Source organism: Parasteatoda tepidariorum, chromosome 8 (assembly GCF_043381705.1).
Source record: "Parasteatoda tepidariorum isolate YZ-2023 chromosome 8, CAS_Ptep_4.0, whole genome shotgun sequence".
Taxonomy (NCBI): domain Eukaryota; kingdom Metazoa; phylum Arthropoda; class Arachnida; order Araneae; family Theridiidae; genus Parasteatoda; species Parasteatoda tepidariorum.
The window spans coordinates 51248301-51266016 of NC_092211.1; the positions used below are offsets into that span (position 1 = coordinate 51248301).

The 17716-nt window shown below is 32.0% G+C and overlaps 1 protein-coding gene across 1 annotated transcript in view; it reads left to right on the plus strand.

The window, feature by feature from the left end:
• The window catches only part of LOC107456993 (synaptotagmin-15-like), a 132500-nt gene that overhangs the window by 101636 nt on the left and 13148 nt on the right, over window positions 1-17716 (plus strand). The window contains exons 5-6 of the mRNA XM_043047862.2: window positions 3059-3152; window positions 13904-14077. Of these exons, the coding sequence (XP_042903796.1) occupies window positions 3059-3152; window positions 13904-14077 (268 nt within the window). The remainder of the gene's footprint in view (window positions 1-3058; window positions 3153-13903; window positions 14078-17716) is intronic.

Sequence of the window (17716 nt, forward strand, 5' to 3'; positions counted from 1 at the left end):
TGAACCCAACCCAGAAGACAAATTAACTCATGGATCGTGCATTGGGACAAACGATTATTTTTAATTGAAGGAGAATTATTTGATGGTATAGATCCGCCTTTGCGTTACAAGGTGAGGAAACCACGAGACTACCTCACAGTTAGTCCGACAGCAAGGGGATTCTAACCCAACCAATATTTTACGCCAGCACTATGGTCGGTGACAGCCGGGAGCATAGTTTGTATTAACCAGCCACCGTTGGGATTCGAACCTGGGTCGTCTCATTGGGAGGGGAACGCTCTATCTTCTGATTAACCGCGGCTCTCTCTGCAAAGTTTGGTAAATGACACAAAACATCATATCTTTCAAGTCATATCTAAGCATGATCAATATATTGGCTATTAGCAGTAGTGGCTTTAGTGGGGTGAGGCGCTTTTTTCCCTCCTTTTTCACCTATTCGATTTTTTTTGCCTGTCCAGGTGGGACAGTAACTGAGTTACTGTTTGTAAATATGCATTTGTAAATATGCATTTGTATACAGATTTTCATAATTTGCATGTTTGGTATTCATTAATTTTCTCTGCGATGAGTTATGCACAAAATTAAAGCAACTTTATTTCATGGGACTTTATTTCATGAAGTATCCAGCCGTCAATCAACCTTAAATTTCACAATTAGATCTTATTACCAGATTATTAGATCTTATTTCACAATTAGATCTCAGATTTAAAACTAGATACAATTTAGATCTGTATAGATTTCAAAGTCTGGAAATATGAAGGAAAAAATTTTCATACACTATTTCTTTTTTTTTGTGCACATATTCATATGTTCTTGATTCATATATTTCGTGTTAAATATAGTTGTTGTGAGATACTATGATTGCGCTTAACTATAAACTTAACACTCAAACGAAAAAATCACTAATAGCTGTAAACTCTTGCTAGAACTTAAGTATATTCTTAAATACCGAATGTTTACTATTAATTAAAAGTTAAAATCAGAATCAAAATTAAACACAAAGTACAAACTATTACTAAAAAATTAGATTTTCCCTAAAAAATTTCAGTTGTACTTAAAAGTTCGTTGTTTATTTTTAAATAGAAAACAAACTGAAACTTTTTTTATCTCACCATTTCAGATGCATTCTATGTATTATTTACTAAACAAATAAAGCTCTTTTATTTCATAAAAAACTAAAGCTTCTAATTAATTTATTAAAATAAAAATTCCTTTGCATTTACTATGTGTTTTAAAAAATTTTAAAAATTATTCTTTCAATTGTATATTTTGTTTTTATTTTAAATAAATTTGGGAATTCTATTTAAGTTTTTTCATAAAGATAATGTTTCAAAAAAATAAAACTATCAATTGTTTCATTTTTTAAAATTCAAGAGTTATGCTTTTAAAATTTAAAAAAAAATTAAAGATAAAGCTCAATTAAAAAATGTGTTTGCTATATGAATCAAAAACTAGCAGTAACTCTTTTATGAGGAAAAATAAAACAAAAATCATTTAGAAACACGATTTTTTTTTAAATGTAATGATTTAGCTGTCTCTAAAATAATTTCCACGCGTTTTAGCAGCAGAAATTTAAAACAAAAAGCTTTTGTGCTTACTTAATCCCTACAAGTCATGTATTTGAATGAAAATAATTTCTCATTTAGAAACTATTTTAATAAAAAATTAAATGGTGTGAAAACTTTTTATGAGGACATTTGCAATAAAAAAACTGTTGTCTCTCAAGAAAATTCTACTTTTCTAAAGAACAAAACATAAAGAGAAAGAATAAAAGATGATTTTTAAAAGAAGCTTTAAAACCTCATAAATATGCAGCAGAAGATTTAAGGATTACAAATTTTTGTTAAAAAAGTTTTATATATTAACTCGAAGCTTATGATGTGAAAAAAACTCTACATCAGAGAAACTAATTATTAACATAAATTTATAATCCTCGCTTGCATCACGAGAAAAAAAATATATTGCTTAAGAAAGTAACTAAATTTTTTATTTATGAAATATACATGGATTTTAGAACGAAGAGCACAATGCAGGTAAATTTTGAGGGAAATAAGAAAGAAGGATTTGGACTTTGTTTTATTAAACTTATTGAAGAAACATTATACTGAAGGAATTATGATCATACTTACTAGAATATGGAAAAATTTATTATGCTTTAGACTTCATGAAAACATCAAAAAGCTCTGTAATTTTTACCAAAGCGCTTTGGTAATGTTTTTGGTAAAATTAACTTTAAAATATTTTTTAATAATATGTGATAGAAAAAAATTCGTGGTTAAAACCACCAGAATATGTTAAAATTCCCTGTGTTACTAGCTCTATGAGAACACCAAAAAGTTCAGTAATTTTTACTGAAGAGCTCTGGTAATGATTCTGGTGAAATTAAGAATAAAATAAGGCCTTATAGTATGCGATGAAATTTACTAAGTTTGGTAAAATTAAGTAATTTTATCGTGATACCTTAGAGCATAACATAAGAACCATTTAAACGGTTAAATTTGCTCTTCAGTTTTGCATTTTTTCTAAATGTGTAGTAAAAAGAATTGTGATATTGAATACCTGAATTTCCTGTTAACAGCTACCACACTGTTAGAAATTTGTCGAATGAAATGGTTAAACAACTTTTCATTTAACTGTTTTTTTTACCATATTCAAACAAAACAGTCAAATAACCATAAATAAAAGGGTATTCAAACTGTTAACTATAAGAAAAACCGTTTATTAACTTTCACCGAATACGGTTAAGCAACCAGAATTTTAAACCAGAATGATTAACTGGATACCAAAACTGCTGTCAGTTATTTTACTGTAATTTTGGAATGAAAATTTTAACAGTACAATTGAACGTACAAATTACCAAATGAATGATTTATGAAGCGTATATTTTGGTTTCATTAACTGGTAGCATGGTTTTCTTTTTCCAGAAACCCCCTTACAATACAGTACTAAATTTCACCAGAACATTTTTCTTCTCTGTACAATTTACTAGTTTCGTAATTGATAATAGCTAAATCAAATGTAGAAAGTAACAGTTTTTGTTCCTTTGTTTTTATTTTAGAGTATTTGTTCTTCCCGATGAAAGGAGATATGGCCAATCAAAAATAAAGAAAAAAACGTGCAATCCAAAATTTGATGAAAATTTTATATTTCAGGTAGGTGATCTCATAATCAATATCTTTTTTTTCACTCATATTAATTTACTTTTATTATCTAAATTACATTATTTCCGAATATAAGAAAGTAACATTACTGGAAATAAAAGGATTTATGTTTTGTCTGAGTCATTGATATATAAAATTATATTAATTACCATATAATAGTTATTAATACTATTATATAACTGTTATAATAGTAACGTACTGTCATATCAATTGTTCGACCATTGTTTTTCAGAATGCGTGAAATTATAATTTTGCGAAGAACTTGACATGATTCCGGCGTAAAGAATGTACTACAACTCATTCCTTCTTCATGGAATTTTTGATCTACTATTTTGAAATATCTGCACTAATTTAATAATTATAACTGCAGACATGTAATTCAGACTCATGTAATTAAAATGGAGTTATTTTGTTCCTAAGTGTTAAGTTTTGAAAAAGAAAAAGTAATATTTTCAAAATAAAATATAGAACAGTACTTTTGAAAATTTTATTTAAAGTTATGCAATTCAGCTACAGGTATTTAACTGTATGGAGGTTGTTCAAGTTGAGGCTACAAAATTTTTAGACAAACGACCTGATGTTGACAAATGTTGTCAGCATTGCACACCAACCGCCTCTGATTTTCAAGCAAGGTGCATGGAGAAAAAAAATATGATCAAACCTACCAGAATATGTTAACATTTACTATTGCTTCTGGTTCAAGGTGGACATCAAAAAACTTGCTGGTTTGTACCGAAGCGCTTTGATAATAATTTTGGTAAAATTAACGCTAAAATATGATTTTATAAAATGTTATGAAATTTGGTATATATGGTAAAATTTGGTAATCTTATCATGATACCTTGGAGCATGTATGAAAATCATTTATTTGATCAAATTTCTTTCCGTTTTTGCATTTTTTTTACTAAATGTGTGGCAATAAGAACTATAATGTTGAAAGCCAGAATTTCCGGAAGACCACATGAACGGAAAAATTAGCATTGCACCACCAAATGAAAGGCTTAAATACAATATATTTCAGTTTTATTGACCACAATTATGTGTTTTTTTTTAAACTTTTTGTACCAGAACTGTCATTACCATTCGAATTTAACGGAATTCCTTTTATCAGTGTGGTACCTATAATGGGCTTAAATACACCACCGATGGTCGATCCCCGGATTTATACAATAGCAGCTCAGTGTTTTAACCACTTTACCTTCACGACTTACAAATGTAATAGAAGCTAAAGTTTCCCCCATTTTCAACGCTCGTTTTAATTTTTAATATGTTTCTGTGCTTTATTAAGAGCCTTGGTGACTCAGGGAATCGAGAACACTCGCCTCAAAATCAGGTGACGTGCACTCGAGTCCCAGTGATGGTTGGTCTATACGAAATTCGCACCTAGCTCACGCTGATTCTCCAACTGACGTGAAATATCCTCAGTGATAGGCAGATCATGGGTTAACCGTAAAAGGTTTTCGTGTTTTCCCTCTTCATCAAACACTAATGCAGGTTAGTATAAGCACCTCAACGAAAGTAAATTCCTCACAATGCTTGATCCAGGAATTCCCTTGTCTTCTGGATTGGGTTCAAAATTTCGTCACAGAATTTTGTTTCCCATCGTAATTATGACTTTTTTTGTACTTTTGTAACAAAATATATAAGAAGCAAAATTTGATTTAAAAACGGTTAGGTTTGTGTTTATATGGATCTATCTGACAAATAGTTTCTATTTTTATAAATTCCGCATCAGAAATTCTTTTTCGCACGCAATTTCGATTGTTTTGATTTGCTTGTGCAGTGAGTGGATAAAGTCCCGAGGGAAATTTCTATGAGTATTTATTTCAGAGTTCAGTTTCTCTCATGCATTGTACTTAATGTAATAGAATCGAGAAATCTTTATTCTAGTAACAAGATAAGAATAGAACTTGTTTTAACGAACTGAAATTCACTCACGAACTATTTTACACAAGCATTATCCAAACCATTTATCAAATAAATAAGCTGAAAATCCTATTCATTATCTCTGTATTCTATTCTCAAAATGGAGTTCCAAAGCTCTACTCCAAAATCGATTAGCGAAGCGTTTTGAGTTAAACGTAACTCTTAGAAACAAAGAGATGGCGGAGACAAAAGATGAACTTTGAATAAATGTAGGGAATTGTTGCACCATAGCGCTGAACTCTAGTAACTTCGGAAACTTTTAATTTTAAGAAAATGAGAGTAGTTTTCTGAATTACAGTTATTATCAGTTTTAGAATTACAGTCAAACACTGAAGTTTTCAATTTCAGCATTAGAGCATTTCAAGCTCAGAACTTGCAGGTTCATTTAACTAACCTTGATTATAAGTAATATAAATTATTAGTGTGAAGGAATGTATGGGATGAAAATTAATGGAATTAATACGCAGAGAGACAAGAGTTGCTTTAGAAGTCACAGCTCGAACTGTAAAAGGAATCATATTGGGTGTACAAATTAGTTCGGTCCGTTTTTTTGTGATCAGAAATGCATTTATTTCAGAACAAAATGAATGAACAGATTAATCAAAAGTATTGTCCATCGTTGGCTACTACTTTTTCTCACCTCTCAGGCAATTTTCGAATTCCACCTAGAAAAAATGTCTCGTCTTTTGAGGCGATTCAAGTTAGGAGTCAATTTTCGATTTCTGCGAAAGAAATAAACTGGTGACCTACCAAATCGTGCTGCATCCGTCTGAACAACCAGTAATCAGAAGGAGCAATGCCCAGCAAATACAGCGGCTGAGGTAAAAGTATCCCACTTGGGCGTTTCCAAATAATTTTTTACGACTTTTGCGACATTAGGTTAAGAATAACTTTGTCATGTTTTTACTCGTATTCCGGCAGTTTTTCTCGTAATGCACGGCTCAAACGAATCAATTGCAGCCTATACCGATCACCCGTAATGGAATCACCAGGTGGTAGCAGCTCATAGTATACAAAACTATTCACCATTCTTGAAACGTCGAAACCATTCCCTACATGATTTATCAGTTGGAGCATTGTCACCACAAACTTTTACAAGAATTCGTAGCACTTCAGCTGCACTTTTCTTCCAATTAAAGAAGAAACATAAAACCTCCCGCAAATGGTGCTTCGTTACCCCAAAACGTGACATACTCAACAAATTAAAAAACAGGGTTTCTGTATGAAACTCAAATTGATATAAACTGAATATTATTGACAGATGCTTAACCTCTCTGAAACCACCGAAACCAGTGGTCACTATGAAACATTCATAATAGCAGAGCCATCTCTTAAAAACGAACCGAGCAAATTTGTACTCTCAATATATTTATGACATAAAGAGCAGAATTCCATACATGTAGAAATCGCTTAGAAAATATTTCAACCCATTGCACAAGCACATCTTGAATCACCTTTTATTTAAAATCATAATATCGTCAATAATCTTGAATCCTTACGAATAGAAATCTAAACAATGGATGCCTCCAGACTCACTCACTAATTTTCTATAAATGTTTTTTTTTTTTTTATCGGTTGAGAGTCCCAGAAATGATTAACAATTTGAAAAAATCCATTTAATAAAAACAGTTATCAAGAAATATATACTATTTAAAACTCTGCTTTGGAAACGAAATGCGAATTAAATTTCAAAACACGTAGCAAAGTTCGGCAAAAGATGGCGCTCTTGTCAAGAAAATTAATTTTAGAAAAGCGTTTTAATCTTCAGACCATTCTACCTGTAATATTTGTACTGAGACTGTTAATTTTGTTCGTATAGACTATACCACTTTTTTGATGGCACAGATAGTTATTTTGCAAGCATTGGTTTATAGTTTTCGTTAGTTACTGGCGCCATCTGTCCGACATTCTTGAAACTTATCAAGAATAAATACCAGGTCTCCTAACCAAAAGAAACGAAACAGTGAACCGCTATCTCTTTTCGTTTTATCTAATTTATTATTCGATTTCGTTTTCTTAATTTGTCTTATTATAGTCATTCTTGTGAAAAGCTCCCAAAGGAAAAGAACTTACTATAATTTAACGATCCCTGTCAATGTATAAATTTTCCTATATGTAGTCGTATGATAAAATTCCATAGGGCTTGGAAGAAATATTGCCTTAAGTTATTAAAGGATTGATAATCTATATAAATGAGAAAAATTGTCTTGCAGAGGTGCTTTTGAACATTTTAAGAGAAAAGTATTGGATTTTATATGGGGAAAAAAACTCTGCAAACCTTAAAAATATGCAAGTCTTGACGTACTGCCTTACCTGTAAGAGGTTGAGCTCCAAGAATCTAGATATGATTGCTCCTCCACTTTCAGAAAACCGAGTAAAAAATAAATCGATTTTTCAGATTACAGGGATTGATATGGCTAGCCCGCTCTTTCTCAAAGAAAATAAGAAGAGTTGGGTAATAATATTTACTCGCGCTGTAAATCGAGTGGTGTATTTTGAGCATGTCACTGCCGTTTCGACAACAGCATTCTTGATGGTGTTTCGAAAATTCGTATCACGCAGAGAAAGATGCTCTACTGTTTAATGTGATAACGGTACAAATTTTGGAGGACCAGCCAATGCACTGAAACAACTAGATTGGAGTTATGTGCAAGGGCAAGGAGAGAATGAAAACTCTATTGAATTGAAGTTCAACCCTCCAACTGCTTCATAGTGGAATGGTTGGTGGGAGCGCCACATCGAAAGTTTGAAAGATGTGCTAAAAAGAGTGCTAGCAAGAGCTAGCTGGAAGTTATGAAGTGTTAACTGTTTTTGCTGATTGTGAAATCGTCATCTGTGCAAAACCATTTACTTACGTCACTGAAAGAGAAACTATAAAACCAATATCACCATCGATGTTTCTGCAAGACAATCAAGAATTCAAATTGTCAGATATTGATGATGTAGATCAAAATTCCCTTATTAAAAGAACAAAACACAGACAAACCTTAATTAAAGATTTTTTTCCAACCTAGAATTTTTTTTCCTACTCGTCATTTTGTTTATGAATTTTTCAGTTAAGTGGATAATTATGTATTATTTAACGTCAATTAATGCAATCCAAAAAATGGCTTTTAATATATTTCAGTAAGTTGATGATAATATGAGATAACGCTTATTGAGTTGTCACACTGAAAAAAAAGCATGATCAAAACTACCAGAATATGTTAAAATTTACCTCGTTTCTACCTCTATCCGAAAAGCTCGGTAATTATGACAAAGAATTTTGGTTATGATTTTTGTAAAATTAAGAATAGAAAATGGTTTTATAATAAATAATGGCATTTGGTTAATATGGTAAAATTTTATAATTTTTTCATGATACATGATTACATGATCTAATAATGACTTAAACCATTTATTCTGTTAAATTATTTTTACTGAATGTGAGGTAATAAGAACTGTGATTTTTTAAACCATGATTTCTGTTAAGCTGCTACCGTACGAACCAAAAAGTCACCAAAAGAATAGTTTAAATACTGTTTATATTGGTTTTTATTACCAGGAATATGTTGTTTTTTTTTATCATAAATGTCACTATCATACGATATGGTAATTTTATCAGAATGTTTTTCCCCATACGCTGAAAGGGAAAAGAATTTAATTAAGGAAAACTTTATTACTAAATTAAATCTAAGTTAAAGCAGAACTTTTGCTAAAAACTAAATCTTTTATCGCTGAAAATGGCAAATGCTTTGAAATATATGCATGAAGGAGCCGATAATCTCACCTTTGATGTTCGGGAATCTCTCAGGAAGAGCCTATTAGTCTCCACGAAACGGATCTAGATGTTCTCAATAATCAATTAGAATAAGCCACTCTATACCCACCGTTGGGTTAATTTTCGCTGAATCTCTAAACATAACATGATCCTGATGGCAATTCTGGGTATTTAGCATTCTGAAGGGAACGGTTTAATATTCGATGCAGGTCAATATGTGTTGGTTAAAGACATGCGTATAGTTTGAAAGCCTTTTGCATTTTAATCTATTCACGCACAGCGTAATTATTTTAAGATTTGTTTTAAAAATTATGTGAAAAAAAATACCACACTTAATTCATTATTCGCATTCACTATTACCACACGGAGAAGAAAAGTCTAGTAAAATTATAATTAATGATATTTCTGGTTTAAAAAAAATTCTGGTAATTAAAACCAATTGTCCAGATGATGGTGATGTTCTGAAATTTTACGGTATTTAAACTATTCATTTGGTATTTTTTCTACTCATATAGTAATGGTTTACCAGAAATTCTGGTTTTCAACATTATAGTTCTTATTAAAACAAAGTTATTAAAAAAACACAAAACTGAAAAGTAAATTAAACCTGATAAATAGATTTTGTGCCATGGTCTAAGGTATTATGACAAAAATACCAAAATTTATCGCATGTTCAAAAAATATATTTTATTGCTAATTTAACCAAAATCATTACCAAAGCGTTTCGGTTCTATAACAATTGTTTTCATCCACGAAATTTCGTATTTTCGATTTTGTACACAAACCACATGAAGCCGGAAAGAGGTGATCCCTTTTTAAAGATTGAAAAACTGCTGACTGGTCCAAATCCGTTCTTCCGTTCTCGAAGTTATTAGCAATAATACATCCATAAAGACTTTCGTTTTTATTTATGTCTATAGAGATATATAATACTGTGGTATTTTATGTAAGAATGTATCCAGATTGTTTTAGTGGCATAAAGATCTGGAGAATTCGTGGTGGCTCAGAGAATAGAGCGTTCGCCTCCCAATGAAATGAACCGGGTTCGAATCCAGCAATGACTGGTCGATACGAATTCCGTACACGGCTCGCACCAACCGCAATGCTAACGTAAGATACCTTCAGTGGTAGACGGATCATGGGTTAGAATCCCCTTGCCGTCAGACTAACTGTGGGTGGTTTTCGTGGTTTTCTCTCCATGTAATGCAAATGCGGGTTAGTTCCATCAAAAAGAAGGCAAAATTTCTCCCAATACTTGATCCTGGAGTTCTCTTGTCTTCTAGATTACGTTCAAAATTACTTGGCTACGGAGTTGAAGCCGTAAGCTCAAAATTTGGTCTGCTGTTCAACAACTGTTTTAATAAAGATCTAGTGTTTGAATCCCAGTTGAATAACAATGGAGTGTGGTGTAAAAATATCCTTTCCTTGGATGTGAACTTCATAAACCAGCTAAAATTTTAATCACTAAAGTTTCTTCAGTCCCTGATAGTTCACGCTCGTTAACGTTCAAAGTCTTCTTGTCACCATATCGGGACCAAAGAATATTGAACATTGAAAGTATGTTTTTCTCAAGTCCAGCTTTTTGAATACATAATTAACACGGGGAGCTGCTTGGTGCGGTACGCTATACCAGAAAAACAACTTACAGAGTATGCAACATAATCATGATTTAGCAGAGCATCATTTTAACTAAAATCCAGCGTATGAGCATAAAAAGCAAAGAGACGGTCAGTAGATGCGTCACCTGTAAACCGGTTATTCGCCAACTCTACGTGCATGGTTGGGTACGCTGCGTCCAACCATTTTATTCCTTCTATGTCGTAATATCGTAATTAATATTATAGTACTTTTCCTCAATAGTGTAAAAATACAGAACAAACCAACGATAAAAAAAAAAGAAAAAACTTTTCTTCTTCTCCCCAAAGCGTTCTCAACCCCAATATTGATTAGGAAGAGAGGAGGGTGCAAATCATGGAGTTGAAATACTGAATCTCAACTCTATGGTGCAAACCCGTTTCAAGAACCTCTGCTGATAGGGCCCTAAATGTTGTTTTTTCCCTTTATACTTTATTTGATTTTTATTTATTTATTTTTGTTATAATTTTCAAAGGTTTATTTGACTTATTTTATCTTTTGGCATTATAGTTCAAATTTTCGATACCGAAAAAGCAGAATCTATCTTATATAAAACGCTAATACGTATGTATCAATAAAACCGATGATATTTCTTTCCTCGCGTTGGCAACAGTTTTCCTTTTTAATTGATAGGCTTCGGCGCGCAAGAGCACGCAGTGAACATCATATGGCCAATCTATATTATATAAAACGCTAATACGTTTTAATTGATAGGCTTCGGCGCGCAAGAGCACGTAGTGAGCATCATATGTCTAATCGGGTGAATTCTCACCGAATTATCAAAACAATTCTCGCAAAATTATCTTCATAGAAGCCAATGCTTTACATCCGGCGTTCAGTACTATTTCATATTGTTTTACAACACATGGTTTTAGCCCTCTGGTGGGAAAGACTTTAAAACAAAACTTACAACAGTTGCTTTTCTCAACAACTGAAATTTAGAATAGGGTGATTAAGAAAAATATTTGAACTGTTTGCAATTTCAAATTAATATTGAAATACACAGGTTTGGAATTTTCTACAGTGAAAAGTTTTCGGAACTTCAGTGTTCAAAAAAGTATACAAAAGCTAGACGCTAAGTACGTATCCAATGAGCGAGCAAAGCGAGCATCGGATTTCGAAGCAATCCGAAATGAACTACGAAAGCAGTTCCGGGGGTTGGCGAGGGCCAGGGAGCAGGGGGCGAAGCCTCCTAGTAAAGCAAGCAAAAAACTAAGCTATACTACGTTGCAAGTTAAGATAAGACTATAGCGGTATGCAATTTAAGTAATCATACGCGACTACGTATAGTTCCGTTTTATTTCGTTATCAAATTATACAAATATGCTATCAAAACAATAAAAAAAATTTTAAAGGTTGAACATGTCAGACAAATTTTATTCGTGCTACCTTGTACGATATATATCACAGAATTATTCAAAAAAGTTTAGAGTTTCATAGTCTTACTGAAATCCTAGACTTGGTAGCTTAGTTAGATAAATAAAGAGAATAGTCGTCCTTGAATAAGAAACAACTATATGATGTTGCGAGAGCATTGGATTTGATTGAATCACTAAAAATGGGCGTACAATGCTGATATGCCCTTAAAAAATCAAATGCGAGATAAGGAATTTTTAATTTTGTTTCGCTGTAGAAGAAAATTATTTGCACGAAACAATATTCATCATTCCTTCATCTGTTTCTTTATAACAGAACCGAAAGGCTTATATTTTTTTTCCTCATTCCACACGGTTTAAGAAAGCAAGGAAAAAGAAGGTTATGCAACGTCGTTAATATACGTCGAGTTGGCGATGTTAATATACTTTCTCGCTAAGAGCTTGGCATCCATTTGGAATTTGGTTGCAAACAGGCTTTCTCGGTAGAAATAATAGGGTTTTTTTTAACTTGCAACAGAGAATAACTTTATTACCTTAATTAACAAGAAAATTTATTTTACTCATAAATACAATTAATATATCATTTCAAAAAAAAAAGTTCTACCTTTGCGTCTCTAGCAAAAGGGTTAAAACTATCAATTTTAATCAAAATACTACATTTCAAATTCTCAAGAAACGTAATCCTTAAATATTTATATCTTCCTATTCCTTTAAAAATCCTAATGTAAATCTAAGCATAATCAGTGAAAGGTAAACTGACTTTTCGAACTCAAAAATAACTAATTCGTTATTGCTTGTTTCGTAAATTACAACTGATAAACCTCGTTTCAATCTCCTAGCAGCGTCAGAGAAAAGTGAAGTCATTAACTGAAACCCGTATTAAGCTCTGTATTACCGTTTTAAAAGTCAGGCCTCAGGTTTTCTGGCGTTAATATCATTTATTTTAAAACCTTTCCTTGGCGACAGGGGATTAAAGTTATAAGACTTTATTAAGGAGCTTAATGTTTCGTTAACAAAATATAACATCTGATGTTTTGAAGAGTGCTTATTTAAATGCACATTTTAGAATTTTGTAACATAAGAAATATATTCATTGACGTAATTCCACTAAAAGCTTTTAAATTTTTTTTTGGCAGCGAAGCAGTGATTTCAAACAACAGGAGAAAGTTTTTATTTCTTTAGATGTAAAATTTTATGAAATTTCTATACTTATTTTTCTTTTTTTTTCCTTTAAAAAATTAGCATTTTGTATTTTAGATTAATGTTTTTTTTCAATCTATATGAAAATTTTACAGCGTTGTGTTTGAAAAATTAATAGTTTAACTATTCAATTTTACTAGGGTTTATATTATTCTTTTCTATTTTAAAAGCCCTTTTTACATGCATTAGGCTTTATTAAAGTAATATGTTTTTTTTGTAACAAAATAAAATACAAAGTCTTTAAATTTTTTAGTATACATTCTTTTACCAGTTGAAAATACATTTTGTAAAGCGTACAGTGCAAATGGTATAAGCTTTAAAATTCCTAATGTAAAAAATCTTAATGCCAGAAAAAAAATCCCGAGATTCTAATAATTTATCGCTTTTCTTTAAAGTATTTTTATATCTATTTCGAATGTTTACAGTTTTTTTTTCCTTGTCAATTTTAAGATGAATAAATCAAAATGAATGAGAATGATTCTAAGCAATTATGAATATAAAAACAGCCGCTTTTACTGCTTACTAAATTATTTAAATATAAAGTTTTACATATTACAATATTTTTAATATTTCATTCCACCGTGAACATTTTCCCTTGCCCAAATAAACGCATTTGCAATTCTATTTAATTGTTATTTAAATACATTTCGCATTATACTTTATTTTCACTTATTCCACTATAACGCAAATCGTATTTTTTAAATATATTTTAAAAATCTTAAATGCAGTTTAGTTGTTATTTATAAATTATAACTATATTTTTATATATAAATTATAATTATATTTTTAGTATTTCAACATTCCAGTTATAAAGTTTATTTCAATTCTATGAAAACTATTTTCAGATGCCATCAAAAAATCTGGATGAACGAATAGTGAAAGTAACTATATTAGACAATGACCGTGGAAAAAGACACGTTGTGATTGGACATTGTGTCTTTCCGCTCAAAGAATTCGAGCTCTCCACCAATGAGATGGCCGTTCAGTGGAAGGATCTAATTAAAGACGTCGAAGATGTTGTGAGTCCAGTTTATTTATTCTAATTCCTGTAGCAGTACTGGAAATATTATTCGCGAGAAAATATGTTTACTTTAATAATTTAATCAAGGAATTTTGCTGAGCATTTTAAGAAATAGATATTTTGATGCATTTAAGCTCAGAATTATCTAAATTAAAAAGAATATCGGTTCAAATAAAAGTGCCAGCCGAATGTATGAGGTGTATTCATGGTAAAAAAAATTATTTGTTCAAAATTTTGTTTTTGTGAAGATTTTGGCTCGCATTTCATTGTTTAGTATAACATTTAAAATTTAATATTTTTTATATAAGACGTTCACTAAAAATATTCCTTTTAATAAAAACAGTTTGAAAATTATTACTTGATTAAAAACTTCATTCGCTTTAAAAATATATAAATAGGAAATAACAATGATATGCCCGTTATCAAGAATACTGTAATCATCAATTTCTGCACATTGTTGGAATTTTGGGCATAGATTCAATCTCGACATCAGTTCATCTTGGTGCCTTGAATCTCGTTTTATTCGACGGAATGCTGATTCCCTAGTTAACAACATTAATTCCTCACTACCTCTTCATAGCGCGTGGAAATGTATCTTACCCTGATTTGCCCTTCCTGATCACTGTGGTTTTCTTGTTCTATTTTTGCTCATTTTTCTCTGTCTCGGCTACTGTGGTTTTCCTAGTTTTGTCTCTTACCTTTATTTTTCCATTTTTCGTTGGGAACTTTACGTTTTATAATTTATATCACTTTTTTTCTAAGTCTGGTAAGTCTTGGAAATGTGTGTCTGTCTTGTAACGCTTGAAACATGCAGACTCTTATTTCCTATTTAAATATTTTGAAGCGAATTAAGTTTTTAATGAAACAATATCTTACCACTTCAGTTTCTTGGGATTATTTATTTAAAATTTAACAATTAATTCCTTCGATCAAAGAATTATACGATATTTTTTTCAGTACAATTTACAATGCGCTTCATTTTGAAAGTCTAAGCAATTTACGTTAAAATTTATTTCTGTTGTTTAGTGGGTTTGCCCTATTATTTTTTCATTGATACTCAAAAATACTAAACAAAATTTACGCGTTTACACCGAAGAGCCATTACATTATGACCCCCCTCCATCTATAACAATGGGCTCGCCCAGGTTTTCATGGTTTCTCGCCCAGGAACAATATTTTCATGGGACACATTAGGACCCATAATCCTCATAGAACAATCCCTGACGTCTGTAAGCTACTTGAACATAGTTGCAGACCAGTTTCACCCATTCATGGCAACAGTTTTCCCTGCGGGGGATGCTGTTTACCAACATGATAATGCACCTTGTCGTAAGGGTCGAATCATCGAGGAACATTCCAGTGACCTTCAAGTCATGTCTTGGTCCCCAAATTCACCTGACCTTAATCCAATAGAGCATTTGTGGTCCTACTTGGAAAACCAAATTCGTGTTACCACGCTACCCCCTCGCAATGTGAGGGAATTGCAGGACCAGTTGGTGAGCGCTTGGTACCAGATACCTCAGACTACCTATCAGCACCTTGTGGAATCGATGCCACGGCGGGTGCTAGCAGTTTTGCGGGCTAAAGGTGGTCCTATATGTTATTAGCAGGGTGGTCATAATGTAATGACTCTTCGGTGTACATATCGTTTAACGTACTTAAAACTGCTGCACTATTACTCTAATTTGTAATTTCTTGTTTGTTTATTTGCTCATTAGTAAATAAGTCGTAACTACCACTAGAAATATTAAACAATAATTCATTAGTATATAACACAACTAATTCGATTCAATCCTGGTGTACCATTTGATAGAAGAAGGTTGGCGTGATTTATAACGAAACTCCTCACATTGGTGACCAGCGGACGTGATATGAACTCTCTTGCATCGAAAGTAACGCCGACTGGGATGGATTGTCCACATTGACCAGTTGACCTCATTGTCCTCCTCGCTCTGTTGCTTCTCAATATCCTTTACACACAACGGGATCTTGCACACACTCGGCTGCTAATAGCAACAAAAGAGCGAACGCACACAATCGTGAACTTAATACAGTTCTCACGACAAACGCTCAAAAACTCGGTGAACTTACAACAGCTCTTACCACAAACTCTTGAACTTAATACAGCTCTCCCGGCCATTCTTAAATACGGCAACTAGTGGTTTCCATTCATCGAATTCTATCCCAAATAAAATTCTGGTGGGGGATATTGTGGCGTAACTACCACTATGAATATTAAGCAACAATTCACTAGTATATAAGACATGCTAACTCGATTCAATCTAGAGGTATCTTTTGATAGATGATGGTTGGCACGTATCTATAACGCAACTCCTCACAGAAAAGTACTGTTTCCATCATACTCGTACGCCTTACTGGTAGGGGACTGATTCAATCTTGAATAGATCAATTAATATAAGTGCAAGATTTAGAAAACAATATTAACTACAGACAAAAATAAATTATTTAAGCTGTTAATGAATCGCAAAGAATATGCAAAAATGTTTAAGGAACATTAAACTCAATACATTTCATTGGTTAAGCAATTTACTTCAAAAACTGTGAGAATTGTATGACGAGTTAATTTTATTGCTTTTTACTTCTTAAAAACTATTCTGATATGTTTGGAAAAAAATAATTTACTCACTTAAAAGAGTCAAAATTTTGCCAAGCAACCATGAATCTTTCCCATTAAACACTTTTGCTGAAAACGAAAAAAAAAAAAAAAAAAAGATTTTCTTGGAAAGTGTTGCGATAAATGGAAAATTTTCCACTTTTATTACTGAACGTATCTTGGGCGTGAAATATTAGAAGTCATAAAAGTAGTGTAAGATGAAGGTATAGAATTTCGCTAAAGAAAATTGGAAGCCAAATTTAATCTGCGAATATTATAGGCTTTTTGAAAAATAACGCTGTGATATCCACTCGTGTAAATTTTCAGATATAAAAAGTTATTATACTTTGAATGTATAAAATATTTTAAATATCGTTTAAAAAGATAAGATACCTAATAAAATGGTGTTTAGACAATTTAAAATGATTAGCAATTATATTCCATTTTATAAATACAATCGCAATCTTGTATACAGTACTGAGGAAAAAATGTATGGTAAAAAAAAATTGAAAAATAAAAAATCATTTACATTATTTTTGATTACATTGCGAAGTGATACAGTTGAAGAACTAATCTTGTTGTGATCGAAAAGAACTGAATTTTCATTGAGAAAAATTGTATGGTCGAAACTACCAGAATATGGTAGTATAAATATATATATCTGTGTGTGTGTGTGTGTGTGTGTGTGTGTGTGTGTGTGTGTGTGTGCGTGCGTGCGTGCGTGCGTGCGTGCGTGCGTGCGTGCGTGCGTGCGTGCGTGCGTGCGTGCGTGAAAAATAACGTGAACTTTTTGATTGAACTAGTGGGCTGCGCCCCTGCTCGCTAACGCTCATCAACCCCCGGAAATTGCTGCGCAATCTTATATGGTTTGCTTCGCTCGCTACTAACGTAGGTACCTTGCAAATGCATATAATTCTAAGAATTCAAAACTATCATTCAAATCCATATAACAGCTTTTTTTTTTAAATTACATCATTTTAGTAAATACTAAGTCATTAAAATAGATTTGAATTTAAATAAATG